The following is a 16,584-nucleotide window of genomic DNA, read 5'->3' as shown; positions in this document are numbered from 1 at the left end:
GATTCTCACTTTACGATAGTATAACTCACTCAAGGGAGTATTTGGTCCAGAAATTTTTTCCTCCTGGGATCCCTAATCACATTGTAGATTTTAGAGCTGGGAGGAGGTTACAGAGCCTAATTATGTACACGAGACTCAGAGAGGTTATGTGATTGGCTTAAGGTTATTCGTGTTGTTAAAAGTAGATCACATTTATTGAGGAAGACATCGCTATCAATCTTCCAGAAACTTAAAAAGTAATAGAGGAATACTATGAAAAACTTTATGCCAACACATTAAACAACTTAGGTGAAATGGACAAATTCTTAGTCACAAAATGCTGAAATTGCCTCAGGTAATCTGAACAGACTTACTTAGCAGTGGCGTTGTTAAGAGCTCAGGATAGACCTTTATTATAAGACTTCCATGTATACAGCTTTGAAGTATGAAATCCAAGGGCAGCACTCCATGGAATGTCATTGTGCTTTATTTTGTGTTAGTTTTTCTTTTTTGAAACTCGATGTTTTTAGTCTATTCAAACCACGTGTACTCATAGTCATTGTACCCTAAGGGAGCCTGAGAAGTCGCTAAGTCCACTTCATTGCCTACTGTAGAACACAGGTAGACGTAAATGTATTTTTGTTTAAAAGGATTCAGCCAGGAGATACGAGTGTGTTTTATTTATATGTGTGTGTACATATATATACACACACACACATATACACATATATAATCAGATGTGTATTTATCATTTAGTATACAATTATATGTATCAATATATACATTTCATATAAATCATTTATATGCATGTATGTTTGTGTGTATATATATAATCCATATATTTATATGGAGTAAAGACAGTGGAGCAGATGGTGACAGTTGTAAAGAATCCCTGGCTTCATGATTCTGTCGAGAATCGGATGCTCTGAGGATGAGCCTGGCAGTGCTGAGTGTAATGGGAAAATTGCCTCAAGGATCTAACTTTACATATATTTGTACAAATGGTATTCAGGCCATTACTAGATATTTCTATACAGAGATCTCTGATCCTCTGCAAAGGCTTATGGAAAGAGGTCATGTCAAGATGTCCTGTACCTGGCTGTTGGGAGGTGTTCCTCTGATGCAGCACTTGACTGTTCGTCTGTGGCTGATCTGCTTTATACCTTTCACCTGTAATGCTGGGATTTTCTTTTTACAGATACAGGAAAAGAAAGATCATGTGCTGAAAATCTATGTGAACACAACTGTACCCAATTAAGTGGAGGAGGATTCATCTGCTCCTGTAGACCTGGGTTCAAAGCCAGTAGTTTGGACAGAAACTCCTGTGAAGGTAGAGTCCGTTTCTGTTTCCTATTAGGAGAACCTTGTACTTTTTAGATTCTCCACTCATTCCCTTTCACTAAACGTGGTTTAATTCCCTTAATGGGGCTAGACTCATGATTCTAGCTCATTAAAATTCTCGAGGATGCCAACTGCTTTTATTCCGTGCTCTCTTACCAGTGCCTAGCAGCGCACTGGACCATAGCTCATCTTCAGTCATGTCTGTGAAACTGAGATAATCACTGAAGGCATGAGTGATGAGGGCTGCTTACTGTGTCAGTGTGAGAGCAGATTCTCTTTTTGACAAGCACAAGTCTTACTTCCTTCAAACGACGTGTAGTTGTCACACGCCTCCTTATGTCAGATGTAAATGCGTTCCAAGGCATGTCGTCTTAAGGTAGCTCATCAAGGTGGCAAATACCAAGTATGGTTTTTAGGTGTCTTTGATCCTTTCATGTCACTGTTTCTGCCTCGTGATGTGCCATACTCAGACGAGTAGAATAGTTCCTTTGGGGCTTAAGCTGAAGAACTCAATTAAAAAAAAAAATCAGTGACTCCCCTTCCTGAAGCTAGTTAGCAGGAGGACAGTGGTGCTGAACACCAGCAGCACGACAGCTGTTTCCCGAAAGGGAGACTTCTGTTCTGCTGTTGTGCAGAGTCAGACTGCTTCAGTTTAAATCTGGTTTTTGGGGCTTTGGGTTCGGTAATAGTTCATATCTCAGAGTCTTTTCAGAAGATTAAATGAGGAAAAGAAAACATGAAGGGCACGTGAAATAGTAACCGAGACTTGGTCAGCGTTCCACAAGTGTTGATATTATTACTTATGGTCATCTTTGCTCTTCTCAGTCCCCGCTGCTTGTGAATGTGGATTTAAACAGAAGCAGGGTCTCTAAGAAATGGCTGGGAGCAGATGTTGCATATTTGGTTTTGTTTTGCCTACAGACATCAATGAATGTGAGCAATTTGGGGTCTGTCCCCAGAACTGCCACAATACCAAAGGAAGTTACGAGTGTTCCTGTGCCCAAGGCTTCGTGTCTCTGAGTGACCACTATGGACAACGGTGTGCAGCTGATGGTATGACGGGTTTCTATTGGGATTCATCAACTTTCGGAGAAGTAAATGCTGATAAGTACAATACACCAGGAAGCAAACTTGAGAGCCTTATTTTTAATTCACCAGCTACTTCTTTTCCAACATCCATCCAGTCTCTTCATTCTCCTTCCCTGCCAGATTAAAATAATAACTACAATTCCCCCCAAAAATACATACGAATTAAAAGAAGAATCAGGTGCTACTTATTATTCTGGGTTTAGCCTTTTGTCTACTTGGATAAAAACTTCAAAAGGTGGACAGGATGCCACTCTCCAGAGTATTCAAACAACAAAAGTGTCCCTGTGGGATGGTGGTCAACAAAAGCTCCCACGCCACTGAGATCCAGGTTTGAGACCCTGTAATCCCAAATGAGTCACAAAGAAACATTCAGTCCAGTGGGGCAAATTGGGAACACTGTTGACAAATCATTCTTTATAGACAGAAAGAATCTGACTCATTTGTAACTTCAACCATTAGCTCTACATTTTCGGTTAATGCCAGTATCTGAGAATCAGGCCTGACTGAAAGCAATACAAAATACTAGGTAGAAATGACAAAAGAGAGAGAAATATTACCTCCAGAGGTCTGATCTAAATCAGTATGTCTCAGTTAAGAGGTATATAGGTCTTTATGATCTTACAGATGTGAACTGGAAGTTTGTAATTGAGTTTAAGGACTTGATGAAAACATAGAATTTTATTTTACAAATTAAGGATGAAATGGCTCTTCAGTTTCTTCATACAAGTTGGGCTTTTAAAACACATATTTGGCTAGCATACTTAAATATTTTACCCTCCAAACACTTTTGACACAGAATGAAAACTAGGATAAAGGCATTTGAACGGTTGGTGTGGAAATTAAGCAGCAAATTGAAAAAGTGTTTAACTCTTTTAACTAAAGAAATGACTGAAATAAATTTCTATAAATATTTCTATAAAGCATAATGTCAAGACAGAGGAAATACATAAAATGAACTTTCAAAAAGATACTTAAGTTGGATGTGATTGACATTATGCAAATAAATTAAATTTAAAAATTCTAGACAATGCATTTGGTAATGAGTTGCCATTTACATAGCTGTTTTAAGGGGAAAACATTTTGTTTTAATCAAGAACAAGATCTTTTTTGTGATTAGCTAGATGCTAAATTGGGTCATGGAGCTGATTACCTGCTAAAAAAATTCTTTAAAAATCTGTCAGTAAAGTATGAGGAATGAGGACTTCGGGTAAATTTTTAGTAGAACTCTACTTATTGTATTTCTTCTGTGAGACTGAATGTCTACAGTCTTGTCTGTTTCACTGTCTCTGAGTAAAGGATAAAAATCAGTGAAAAAGAAAATCTGTCTAGGAGTCTCAGTCTTCCATTGCTCTAAACCGTTACCCACTGAAGACAGAGATAAAGAACTGATAATGTCCCTAACAGAGAAATGTTAGCTTTCTGCCTAAGTGGTGGTAGGGACATCCACAGGCATGGATTTTGCAACCCAGTTGAACATCAGCAATATTGATTAGCAGAGATAGATTCCTTGGCTTTTTTGTTTTTTGGTTCTTGGTTTTTTGTGTTTTTTTTTTTAAGGGGCGATAAAGATAGCTACAGTTTTGTATCCTACTTCCATCAACAAAAGTTCAGGGAGAATTCAAACAGAATAATCAGCCCTTCACTTGTTTACAGGTAACCCTCCTTTGCTGCTACTGCCTGAAAACGTGCGAATTCGAAAATACAATCTCTCATCTGAGAAGTTCTCGGATTACCTTGAAGATCAGGAACGCATTCAGGCCATCGATTATGATTGGGATCCCGAGGGCATCGGCCTCAGTGAGTATGAACTTTGGCATCGGTCACTGATGTTAATTGAATACATTGAATTATAAGGTGTTGAACTTTGGGGAGTTTATTTTTAATGAGTGAATTTTCTTGCCTGAGTAGGAGAGGATGCTCCTCCCTCCCACGTGCTCCAGTCAACTTAACATGGCCATGCATCCCGGCCAAGGTTTCCCACCTTCTCATCAAACCTTGTCCCATCTCTGGGGATTATCCTTGCAGGACCCCCTTGTATTCCTTTGTTTAATATCTCCTTGACTTTCCTCACCCCGAGACTGTTCTTCCCCACCATCATATGTTTGGCAAATTTCTACCCAACCTTCATAGACCCAGTTCAAAAGTCACCTCCTCAGTTCAAAAGTCACCTCCTCTGTGATATCTTCTGGAATCCCTCCTGGAACAGTTTCATGAGCCTGCAGAATTTACACACGCTTCTACTAAAGCACGTGTCACACTGAGATACAGCTAGTTGTCCACATATTTCTCTCCCTATACCTCAACCATGTGCTCTTTGAAGACAGAGATTGCATCTAATTCATCTCTACATGCCTAGCATCTGACCCAACATCTAGTACAGTGTATGTGGTGGGTGTTCAATGAAGGGCAAAAATAAATAATGCTTACTGTTGAGTCTGTCATGGCTCTGTATGGGCTGTGGGAGATGGGAATGGGGCAGGAATCAGAAAACTCATGTTCCATGCCTGTCTCTCTCATCTTCTCACTTTATGACCTTAAATAATTCTAACAATTCTCTGGATCCCGTTACATAGCTGTAAAATGAGAGCAGTAATCTCACTCTGCCTGCCTCCCTCTGAGAGTTGTTTTGAAGATCAAATGAGATGATAGATGTGAAAATGTTTTGCAAACTATGTAACGTAAAATTTACTATTGTGTTTTCACACTTAGTTATACAATATACAGTAAGCTTTTCAAGAATGGTATATACCTAGGAAAGTATGTGCCTTAAAAGTCACAGTCTTCCTATACTTATTAAAATGCCTGCTGTCCAGTATCCTTTAGTCTCTACATAAAATAGGATTTCTCATCTACATTATTGTTGAGTCTCAAACTCTCAACAGCCTGCCCCTGGCTTATCTATACGTTAGGTTTTGGAAACTAAAATGTGATCCTAAAGGGAGTAAAAAGGGTCTCGGCTGAAATATATTTTAATGATTACCTTCAAATAGAGACAACTAAGTCAGTATAAATAAGTTATCAGTTGAAGCATTTGTAGCTAATAGTTCAAGTATGATAGGGTTTGAGGTTTGATCACATTGGCTTAATTGAATTATTAGTATTTTAGGAGCACTGAGGAGGTAGAGACATCAGTGAATGAACAGTGCTCCACCTGATTAGACCCCAGTTCCTCCCTTACTTGATGTTTGTAACATGAAACTGACCTGTGTGTCTTCCCTCTGCAGGTATTGTATACTACACTGTGCAAGGGCATGGCTCTAATTTTGGTGCTATCAAACGTGCCTACATCCCCAACTTTGAATCTGGTGGCAATAATCCTGTGAAGGAAGTTAACCTGGATCTGAAATACATAATGCAGCCAGATGGATTAGCAGTGGACTGGGTTGGAAGGTAAGTTTAGCCTCATTCCCCTCTTGCCTATTCTGTTTCCTGGCCAGAGGTCCCTACTGGCCCAGACTATGGGTACCCTCAGCCGCTGAGTGATGCCCGGGCTTGCTGTAGCCCCGGCAACTACCTCTGCTTACCCAGTGTGTCATATAAATGTTATCATTTCCTATACTCTATGTGTGCCATGAAAGCACCACGGTGAAGATCTTATATTTAGGAGCACATTCTTACCAACAGAGTTCTGGATTCCAAGATTAACTTTCAATATAGTGGCACTGTTCATTTTGTGAAGCAATGGGACAGCCTTACATTGTACCAGCAGAGCAGATGAGGTGAAACATTTTTCTGTATGGTCATTATTTTGAGGTGGAACAATCCACATCTTGTGTTTTTAGCAGACTGTTAGAACAGATTGGAAATTTGACTTTCCTATTTAATTTTTGGTTTTGAGTTAATAGAGATGTTGTCTTCAATCTGCTCTTTTAGAACTTGTAGAATCCCAGGGCCTAGGGCCAGATACTTTGGGTGATGCCTAAATAAGAACCTTAAGTAGGTTTGTCATCAGGCAGATGCATGAGAGGCAAACTGATGTGGAAGAATGTGTAAGCTTCTCCAAGGGAGAGCCTTCTGTTGGAATGACATTTATGGCAAAGTGATAGAATCAGAGCTCAAGAATTCATAGAATCCCTGATGTCATTGAAAATGAACTAATAACGGAAAATATTTGCTGCTCTCTGGGAGAACGGAGAGTTGCAGTATAAATTAATTTTCACCTTTTAACAAACTTATCTAGTGCTCCTGAAAGAGTTGAGCATCTCTGTAGAAGGTAAGTAGGTCCCACTGTGCCTGCAGAATAAAGGGGGTTCATTTCAGCATCTTCTGTCAGGGACCAAGACCTCAGAGAGTAAAGAACTGGAAACTTTAGACTTTTAACACTTTCTTCTGAAAACTAACTAGGCAATGGCAGACCTGTCTTCTTGTTTGAAATTTTACACTCTTTCTCAGCCTTAATGAATGAGTGAATTTAAGAAACTGCTAGAACTCCTTATGTTTGTAAGAAACTGAGCCCTGAAGCCTTAGGGGTAGAATAAGGGCAGGATGGCTTTGCAAAGTTTGTTATGTTGGATGGCTCTTTCTACTCATCCTTGGAGCTGATGCCAGATTCCTGGTTCCAATGGGGCTTTTGGCTGAGGAGGAAGCCAACTCTCAGGCAGTCACAGGCATTAAAGGGCCAGCCCAATAGTGCCTTACGACTTCTACCTGGAAGCAGTTGTCTCATAATAATGCCAGATGTGAGGTTCACCATCATTACCTATCTTGGCTGATTCTGCTGCTCTGGCTGAATGTCACCTTCATCCCACACCCCGCCACTTGTAACTTTCCAAAGACATCCCCTTGGCTGAAAAGAGTGGGGCATTCCTGGGAGAGGGAGACTGTGCTGCCATCACTGGTATCTGAGTTGCTATCTTGCTGGCCAGAACTTCCCAACTAAATGCTCTCATCTTCAGATCTCTTCCCCAGAAGTATCCAGTCTAGACTTGGCAGTAGTTTAACTTTGTCTGTCTAAATTCAGGCATATTTACTGGTCAGATGCCAAGAGTCAGCGGATCGAGGTGGCAAAACTTGATGGAAGATACAGAAAGTGGCTGATTTCCTCTCAGTTGGATCAACCAGCTGCGATAGTTGTGAATCCCAAACTAGGGTAAGTGCTTGAAGGAGTCTTTAATGTTCTAGATATTTTTCACTGGATTCTCAAAAAAAAATTATCTTTAATTATTTTTCCCTAATTATACTGAAATTGTCCTTGGACTTTTTGGAGTGTCATCTCTGACTATTTTCAAGAATTATAATATACCCTAAAGATCACTTAGAACCAAACAGACTTCAGAAGACCAACACTGTGTAAGGAGAAGGCCTCTGGCCACATTTTTTCCAGAGCTCAGTTTGTCTAAAATGCACACATTTCTCAGTTTAAGGATTAGTCCCACCCTGATGACTGGTTTAGACTAGAGACTGCAAAGTGGTGGCTGATGGGTTAACTATGGTCCGTATACCTATTGGATTTGAACTTTACAGAACTTCAAGGTTTTTTGTTTTGTTTTTGTAAACTTAGTTGCCAACATTAAAAATTTTTTAAATATCTGTATTTTTGGCTTGAAAAGTCAGAAGAACTGATAACATTGGGTAGGTATTGCCTGGAACTATTAGACATGGCTTTGCTCTCCCTGTCACTCTGCATCCATAACTGCTCAGCTCCACCCATTTATCTTGCCTGCCTGATCCTTTCTAGGTATTTGAGATGGTACAATCTCTGATATACTCTGCTTTTCTACAATTAAATATTTTTTTCCAATTAAGTATTAATTGGATGCAAAATAATACATTTTAAAAGAGTTAGAATGCAAGCTCCATGAGGGTAGGAATCCTTTCTGTTCTCTGATACGTTCCAAACACAGATAGCACCTTCTCACACAGTGGGCGTTCAATACATATTTTTTGAAGATGAACAGCTTTTATGATTATATATTTTAAAAGGTTTGAATATCTATCCCTGGACAGGGAGGGATAGCCAATTTCTATTGGGAAAGTGCTGTTTTCGGGAAGCATAGATCACAGATGCCCCTGGCTTCCCCTTTGTCTCCCCCTGTCTTTTGTAAAGTATAAAAATTTAGGACCCAGACCTCTATGGAAACCAGTTGATTTCCCCACTGGAAATCCATGCTCTGCTTCAGTGGAGAAGCCCCACTAGATGAAATGCTGCCATGAGGAAACCTTCTGTTACAGGTTTATGTACTGGACTGACTGGGGCAAGGAACCTAAAATCGAGTCTGCTTGGATGGATGGGCAGCATCGGAAAGTCCTGGTTCAGGAGGACCTCGGCTGGCCCACTGGCCTTTCCATAGATTATGTGAACAATGACCGGATCTACTGGAGCGACCTCAAGGAGGACGTTATTGAAACCATCAAATATGATGGGACTGACAGGAGGATTGTTGCAATGTCAGGTTAGAGTTTCCCTTTGGATTTCATACATTAAATAATTAATATATTTCCAGACTCTGCCCATTTTCTCAAGAAGGAACCCTCAAAATCTTAGGAAAAGTTTTATATAGTTTCTTGGATACCACTCTTCCCAGCTCCCATCTGCTGATTTAAATGAAGATGAACCTATTGTCAATAATTCTGTCTTTTTTGTCCTTCTTATATAATTTTAAAACATGCTCTTAGCAGCAGATATTGAAATAGCCGAGTTTCCTGTTAGGTTGACCTGATGGCTTCATGTATTCCAATGGTAATCCATGTCTAACCACTTCCAAGATGCATTCTTTTTTTTTTTTTTAATTCTTATTTTTTTTGAAGTGTAGTCGATTTACAATGTTAATTTCAGGTGTACAGCAAAGCAATTCAGTTATACATATACATACATATATATGGGGTTTTTTTGGATTCTTCTCCATTACAGCTCATTACAAGAAATTGAATATAGTTCCCTGTGCTATACAGTAGGTCCTTGTTGTTTTATCTATTTCATATATAGTAAGATACATTCATTTTTAATGTGCTGGATTGCTTTTTATGTACAACTAGAAACATCTAGGAGAGAAGCATTTTGTTTTCTTATCTGGGCTCCACAGAACTGAAACAATCCAGCACATACAAAGTGGTAGCTTACGTTCAAAGAAAAAAAATCTCTGCCACACAGATTGTTTTCTAAAAGTAAAATAAAATCAGCAGCTTGAAAGTGAGCAAGTCCCTTATAATTGGTGTCAGATGGTAGGCATTAACCTACTCGAATTTCTGTCATCTGGACCCCCTATTACAGCACACTTTCATGGTCATATGTACAGAGAGTCTGCCTGAATGTTGCTGCAATTTTAAGGTGTTGCCTTAGGGATTGATTCAAGCAGTTTGACTTCTGACATAGAAATGAGGCTAGTATCTTCTCTTCAGTAACCTTGTTTCGTTTTTCCCTTGTGGGTAAGCAGCAATGAACCCTTACAGTCTGGACATCTTTGAGAGCCAGTTATACTGGATATCTAAGGACAAGGGAGAAATATGGATCCAAGATAAATTTGGGCGAGATGAGAAAGAGAAATTGCTGATAGTGAACCCTTGGCTCACTCAAGTTCGAATCTTCCATCAACGGAGATATAATCAATCAGGTAGTCATCAACCTTATTTCAAATTAATGGCTATATTTATGGAAAATGGTAGTGGATAATGATAGGCTGATCTCTTGGTGCATGAAAGGAATGTGTGTGTTTGTGTGTGTGTGTGCACTTGTGTGTGTATTTTAATCACTCTGACCAAAGAAAGATAAAATTGGGGGTCAAATGAAATGATGCACACCACCAGCAGATAGGAAGTAAACATACTTCAGTCCTCATTGCTGCTTGGAGTTGTGGGTATGTGCCTTCAGGCCACAGAATCCAGTAGGCATCAGACCCCCCTGCTAAACGTGAGTTGGATTAACAAGTCACATAATAGGTTTTGGGATATCAAGAAGTCTTACCCAGTCCTGCAGTTGCAAGGCCAGGCTAGTCAAGTTATCCCTGAGCCACGTGAGCCTTAGTTTAAAGTTATCAGTCGTACACATTTCTCTATCCTCCCTTCTTTCTCATTTTCTAAGTTCTGGGTCCTCCTTTGTCAGGCTACCCATGTCCTAATTCATCCTTCACCGTTGTGTGGAGTAATGTGAAAGCGAAGGGGCATTTCTGAAGTGCAGAAAGGAAATAAAACTTTTACTAAGTTCTATATGTCAGATTCTCTCTTCAGTGTTAACCCAGACATCTGTTACTTCAATTAATCTCCTCCAAAACTTATAGAGAGGTTTTATTCTCATCTCACAAATAAGGACACTGAGGGTGGGAAAGGTCTAGTAACCCATGTGCCCAAGTCACACAACTGATGGATGAGTTTTAAACCCAGAAATGATTTTTAAACTCAGTTCTGTTCAACCCAAAGCTCAGTGTCTTTCCGCTATGGTCCAGTTGTCAGTACACCTAGTTCCAGACTGAATTCAATGGATGTGTGGCCTTTGACAGATCACCTTCCTTCCCATCCCTGTATATGAAACCAGTGTGGAGCCTGAGGTCCCCTCGAGTTCTCTGATACTCTTAGAGCCTGAATCAGCCTTGACAAATGGGAACTCGGAACAGAGACTCCTGGGAGATTACACTGGCGGCAAATGCCTTTTCTAGGGATTAACTCCTTCGTGTTGCTGGCAGTGATTGCTGTTCTCCAAAACGCTCCAGACCCCTCTGACATACTGACATAACAGCTCTTGTGTCCTAAATGCTCCTGCCGCTCTCATGCTTGGCAGTTTCAAAGGCAGGAGGGGAGAGCCCAGTATACCTGGTGAGCCCCCTCTGGCCTCTGTAGAAAGCACGGACTTGCAGTCAGGCAGAGGAAAATCTGGGCACTTTCCCTGAAAAGCATCTCAGCCACCTGATGCTCTGAGCCTCCTGTGGGAGGTGCTGATTGCTGTGTAGGCCAGAGACCCGGCCCAACTTTGCCAGATTAGTATTTACTCTGGACCAATAGCTCTCAAATTTTAGCATGCACCAGAAACATCTAGAGAGCTGTTGAACACAGATGGCTGGGCCCCACCGGAGGGGTTTCTGACTTAACATGCCTGAGGTGGCCTAGGAGTGTGCCGTGCTAGCAAGTTCCCAGGTGATGCTGAAGTTGCTGATTCAGGAACACATTTTGAGAATCCCGGCTCTCCTCAAAGTGTGGGCCATGGACCAGCAGCAGTGGTACAGTGTGGGAGCTGGTTCGAAATGCAGACTCTCAGGGACCACCCCAGGCGTTTTGAATCAGATTCCCCAGGTTACTTATGACGTTAAAATTCAAAAAGAACTGAGGAAATGGTTGTGGGACGGGTTTTGAGTGAGGCTTTTGAAATATATCTTCCTATTTTGTAGCCGTGCCTTGTCTGTGGTCACATTGTGGCATGACAGAGAATCAGGAGTACAGAATGCTAGTCTGAGAAAGAACTGAGAGATCATTGAATCCTTGGATAAACCATGATATATGCTAAGCTAGAATTCAGAAGGCTCTAAAATTACCTGAGGAGCTTTTAAGGGTAGTACTTGAGCTCCATCCCAGACCAATTTAAATCTGACTTTCTGACATCAATAATTGTGAATCGTTCCCAAGTGATTCTGATAATCGTAGCTCTAAATCCCTTTATCTTGGAAATAATGAAACTGAAGCCTAGAGGAAAGTTCTCCTTGGTGGGTAGCAGTAGAAATCACGTCCAATATATGCTTTGAATGGACCACCTTTATGATCTGTCCAAATCTGGATGATGACAAATCTTGAGACAATAATAGTGTCTGTATTACTGGCCTTTTGAACTATCTCAAATCACTTAGCACTGATGAGTTTTTGAGGTCATGTAGTGAGCCAGACACGTACCTACCTTCTAAACCTTCCAGGGAAGTAGAGGCAATAAGTGGTATCAGTAGAAAATGTGCTATAGAAGTGGGACGGAGGGAACGGGGAGGCACTGTGCCACTTTGGTGGGGTGGCAGGGGATGGCAGTGTCAGCGAGGGTGAGTAGCCAGGTGGCACGTGGCCTTAAGGCGTTGGGATGCTGCCTGGGCTCCGATGGGACCTGGCTACAACTCAGTGGGTGGGCATGTACTTGGTCAGGGTAACCACTGTTCTCGTCTGCTTTCCAGTGCCCAACAGCTGTAAAGAGGTCTGCAGCCACCTGTGCCTCCTGAGACCTGGAGGATACACCTGTGCCTGTCCCCAAGGCTCCAGATTTATAGCTGGAAGCGTCACCGAGTGTGATGCAGGTAGGGGCATGGCCTGGGCGGCGATGGGGGCCTGTGAGAGTGCCTTTGCCTTCTTTAGTAGATTCCCCTCCCCTTGCTTCACCTTTTTGTGGAGCCTGAAGACTCCCTGTGTACTGGTCCTCAAAATAGAGGGGAGATGGCAGGAGGAGGAGGGATGAAAGATGTGGGAAATAGGAACAGAGCTGAGTGGGACATAAGGGGCCAAACAGAACTTGTGTTCTGATGATTTCTGAGAATTATTTGCAAAATCTGCAGAGTAATAGATTCAGTGCCCCTAAGTCGACTGTTGTGTGGTCTTGTAAAGACATTTTGAAGAGTGAGTTTTCTAGAAGGCTTCTTCCTCCTTTCTCCACCCCATGCTGGATTCCAATCACCCCAGAATCTATTCAGCCTTAACGGGAGTTCCTCAAGGTGGAGAACCAGGTTCCTGAGGTAGGGGGTAGGGGGCTTACACAGACCAGGGGAGGTTCACTGGTTTTCCCACATGCTCATTGTAAAGCCTTGACAGCTGAAAAGGTGCCACATTTTAAAATGTACCTTATGCTTAGGAGGTGGAAGCTGGAGTAAGTAAGCTGTGGTTTAATTCTCATCCCCAGTGCTGTAGATGATTTATTCTTGGAAAGACCTTTCTTCAATGACTCTTTCAAATTAAGGAGTTAATAAGCCACAGGGAACAACTATTGTCCCTAACTAGTATCCAGTGCTTGATAAATAACGTTCAAAAATCATCCTGCACATCACTGAGGGCTCATTTTATGGTTCACATCCTCCGACCCTTTCCCGTTTTAGCTGTTGGGGAAATGAAGACGCGTAGCCACCTTCCACCACCAGGGGGAGCAAGCGGTTAAACAAGGCACCACCTGTTGACTCTTCCCAGCCAGACTGAAAAGATGGCAGGTTTAGAGAATAAACTTTGGAAGAAAAAACTTGTCTTTTCCCCGCTCCCCTATCCCCACTCTTATCCCAAGGAAATACTGGCGAGGTTACAATATTTAGCAATATTAACAACAAAATGACAATTTCAAGCTTTTGAGATTTGTTCTGTGCTGTAGATGGAAATGAAATTACTGCAATTTCACGTTGTAGGAGAGGTGTTGTCCAAGTTGTCACCTCTTCTACTGCTACTCATTTACATATTTTTGCCCAGTGGATTATATTAAGATGCTCATTTGAAAGAACTTTAACCAAAGGAAGCATATTAATGACAGCAGTCATTCCATATGGGGTCTTAGTTTGATATAGTAATTAATGAACTAATCGGTAAGTATTTACTGAGTGCTTACCGTGTGCTGGGCACTGTTGTAAGTGCTGGAGATAACAGAGGTGAACCAAACAGACGAATCCCCTGTTCTCATTGGCTTGTATTCCACTAGGACGATAGAGAACCCACTAAATATGTCAGGTGGTAAACGTGAAAGGGAGAAGACTAAAGCAGGGTATGAGGGATGAAGGTGGGGTGGGAGTGGGGTTGCCTTTTGAGTTCTTGAAATGCCTCTCTGATAAAGTGAACTTCGGAGCAGAGACTCAAATTGAGGGACTCAGCCAGAATGGTAGCCGAACTCCTTAAATAAACACACATGAGAAATACTTCTTGAGCATCTTGTAGGTCTAAGACACAGAAACACCAGTGACCCACCAGGCACATCATCAAGTTCATGGAGGCTGAGCTGGAGCAGGGACCCAAAGCACGGGCAGTGTTGAAGGATATGAAAAATGAGGGGATCCGCCAACTGGCTATTTATATATAAATATAAAGCATCTATTAATTTTTGTCTCTGTGTCTGTTTATTGATCAATGAATTGTTGATGCTTTAGAGCCTTTAGCGAAAGTTCCAGACAGTGCCTAAATTAAACTCTTGATTTTAACCAGGTTCACAGAGAAGAATTCTGAAAACTTCAAAAGAAAACATGAATGTCCTAAGAGATTCCTTTACCACAAGGTTCTTTTTAACTACTAACGTATATTCTGAAGTCTAGTATCTCTCCACTGTTCTGAGGCAGAAATGCTATTTAACTGCCCCATTTTTCCTACCAAATGTGTGTTACTCCCCAAGACCTTATGGATAAGGAAATTGGTCTGACTTAAGGGGAAGATACCATTTTGATAGGGAGACTAGTTGGCGTGTCCTGTCCACCCTCTGCTCCCTGTGGCCCCCAGCCCTGGGCAGATGCAGGTTTGCATGAAGGGTGCTCTGCTGAGTGCAGCTGACTGACACATACATGGTTTCTCTCTCTGCAGCCATCGAAAGCCCTATCCTCATGCCCCATCCATGCAGGTGTATGAACGGCGGAAACTGCTATTTTGATGAGAAAGACCTCCCCAAATGCAAGTAAGTCTGAATGTTAAGGTCCAAGCTGTAGGCCTTGCGTCTCCTGAGAGGAATTTGAGACCTTGAAGTAACCAGAAAAACAAGTATATACGAGAACCTTGCCAGTTTGTTAATTTTCACATCTTAACCGCTTGCCCTCCCGTCAGGGAGTCCACAGAGAACTAAGGCTGTGCTTCTCAAACTATAACGTGTGGTAGAATCTCCTGGGGTTCTGGGGAGAAAGCCCATCTCATTCGTGGGGATTCTGTATTTCTAATAAGCTCCCAGGAGAGGCCACAAGGTTGTGGGTGACACTTTGGGGAGCAAGGAGTTAGAGAAATGACAACTGCATTTTCCCATATGCCTACTGGTATTGCTAATGACAGTTGGATTGTGGGGGAGCAGCTGTCGCCAGAGCTGCTTCAGTACAAGGCCCTTATGAGGAGCAGAGAGACTGGGCTAAAGATCTGGAGAGAAGAGAATTATTGAGATAGCTTTCCACGTGGAGCACGATGATATTTAGGGAAAGCAGATCAAAGGAAAGAACAATCAGGGTTTCCAGTTTTGCTCTCCGAGGAAGAATTCCATAGATTAGAGAAGATACCAGCAGGTTTATTTGATGAGGCTGACCCTGCAGCTGCCACGACTATTCCATTGAAAGTGAATTTCAGTGGAATTCAATGGGTGGGTAGAGGGAGGAGGGTAGCAGCTCAGTGGTAGAGTGCATGCTTAGCATGCACGAGGTCCTGGGTTCAATACCCAGTACCTGCATTTAAAAATAAATAAATAAAAATTTAAACTATAAATGAAGAAAAAAGAAAGTGTATTTCCAAAGTCAGATTACAGTGGAAGCCTAAGAAGGCAACAGCTCATGGACAATGCTTCTTTTACTTTCAGGTGTCCTAGTGGCTACTCGGGAGAATATTGTGAAATAGGGCTTTCCAAGGGCACTCCTCCAGGAACAAGTAAGTTTGAAGAATATGAGGGACCTGGGAATGCATCATTGAGTGCTGTCTATACTCTGTTTAACTCAGTCTTCGAAGAAGGAATGGTTCTAGCCCCCAGCCTCTACTGCTAAACCTGCCGGCTCTTTTCCTTCTCTGCATGTTCACATGTTTGCTTCTTCCTCCCTCTTTGATGACAGCAATCGCCGTGCTGTTGACAGTCATCCTGATCATCATCATCGCAGTATTGGCGACATTAGGATTTTTCCACTATAGGAAAACTGGCTCCCTGTTCCCTTCTCTGCCCAAGCTGTCAAGGTCAGTTTCATTATATGGAATATTAAGTTTAGAAGCCTGTGTGATATATATTCATGTGAATAAGTTTTTTTTAAGTTAAAAAAGCACCCTATGCTATTCACTTCTTCTTCAGAAACAAAAAATATTGAACTTAAAGCAGTCACTTCAGATCCTAGTGTCTTAATCAACTGCTTCTCTGAAGCCTGAGTGCAAATCACATTTTAGAGTCTAAATGGTTGTGCCTGCCGGTGGGCATTGAGTTTACGCTGGAGAACAGCGCTGGCTGTGCGATGGGTGAGGCTTTCCTTCTGCAAGTGCCCAGCTCGCCGTCTCATCAAGCGCAGGCACTCAGGAATGTGCTTGAACGCTTCCAGGGCACTAAGGGAACTTACTCCCATATGTGATGTGTAAATTCTGAGTGGGAACTGC

General features: G+C 41.8%; 1 protein-coding gene across 1 annotated transcript in view; it reads left to right on the top strand.

Moving 5' to 3' along the window:
* The window catches only part of LRP2 (LDL receptor related protein 2), a 180,528-nt gene that overhangs the window by 156,076 nt on the left and 7,868 nt on the right, over positions 1-16,584 (top strand). Inside the window, exons 64-74 of the mRNA XM_072961113.1 lie at positions 1,178-1,309; positions 2,242-2,373; positions 4,063-4,206; positions 5,634-5,799; positions 7,370-7,498; positions 8,581-8,801; positions 9,783-9,959; positions 12,486-12,605; positions 14,845-14,935; positions 15,812-15,879; positions 16,059-16,176. Of these exons, the coding sequence (XP_072817214.1) occupies positions 1,178-1,309; positions 2,242-2,373; positions 4,063-4,206; positions 5,634-5,799; positions 7,370-7,498; positions 8,581-8,801; positions 9,783-9,959; positions 12,486-12,605; positions 14,845-14,935; positions 15,812-15,879; positions 16,059-16,176 (1,498 nt within the window). The remainder of the gene's footprint in view (positions 1-1,177; positions 1,310-2,241; positions 2,374-4,062; positions 4,207-5,633; positions 5,800-7,369; positions 7,499-8,580; positions 8,802-9,782; positions 9,960-12,485; positions 12,606-14,844; positions 14,936-15,811; positions 15,880-16,058; positions 16,177-16,584) is intronic.

Source organism: Vicugna pacos, chromosome 5, assembly GCF_048564905.1.
Source record: "Vicugna pacos chromosome 5, VicPac4, whole genome shotgun sequence".
In the NCBI taxonomy this organism is placed as follows: domain Eukaryota; kingdom Metazoa; phylum Chordata; class Mammalia; order Artiodactyla; family Camelidae; genus Vicugna; species Vicugna pacos.
Note: the sequence above shows the minus strand (reverse complement) of the source record. Positions and strands in the feature narration are given on the sequence as shown.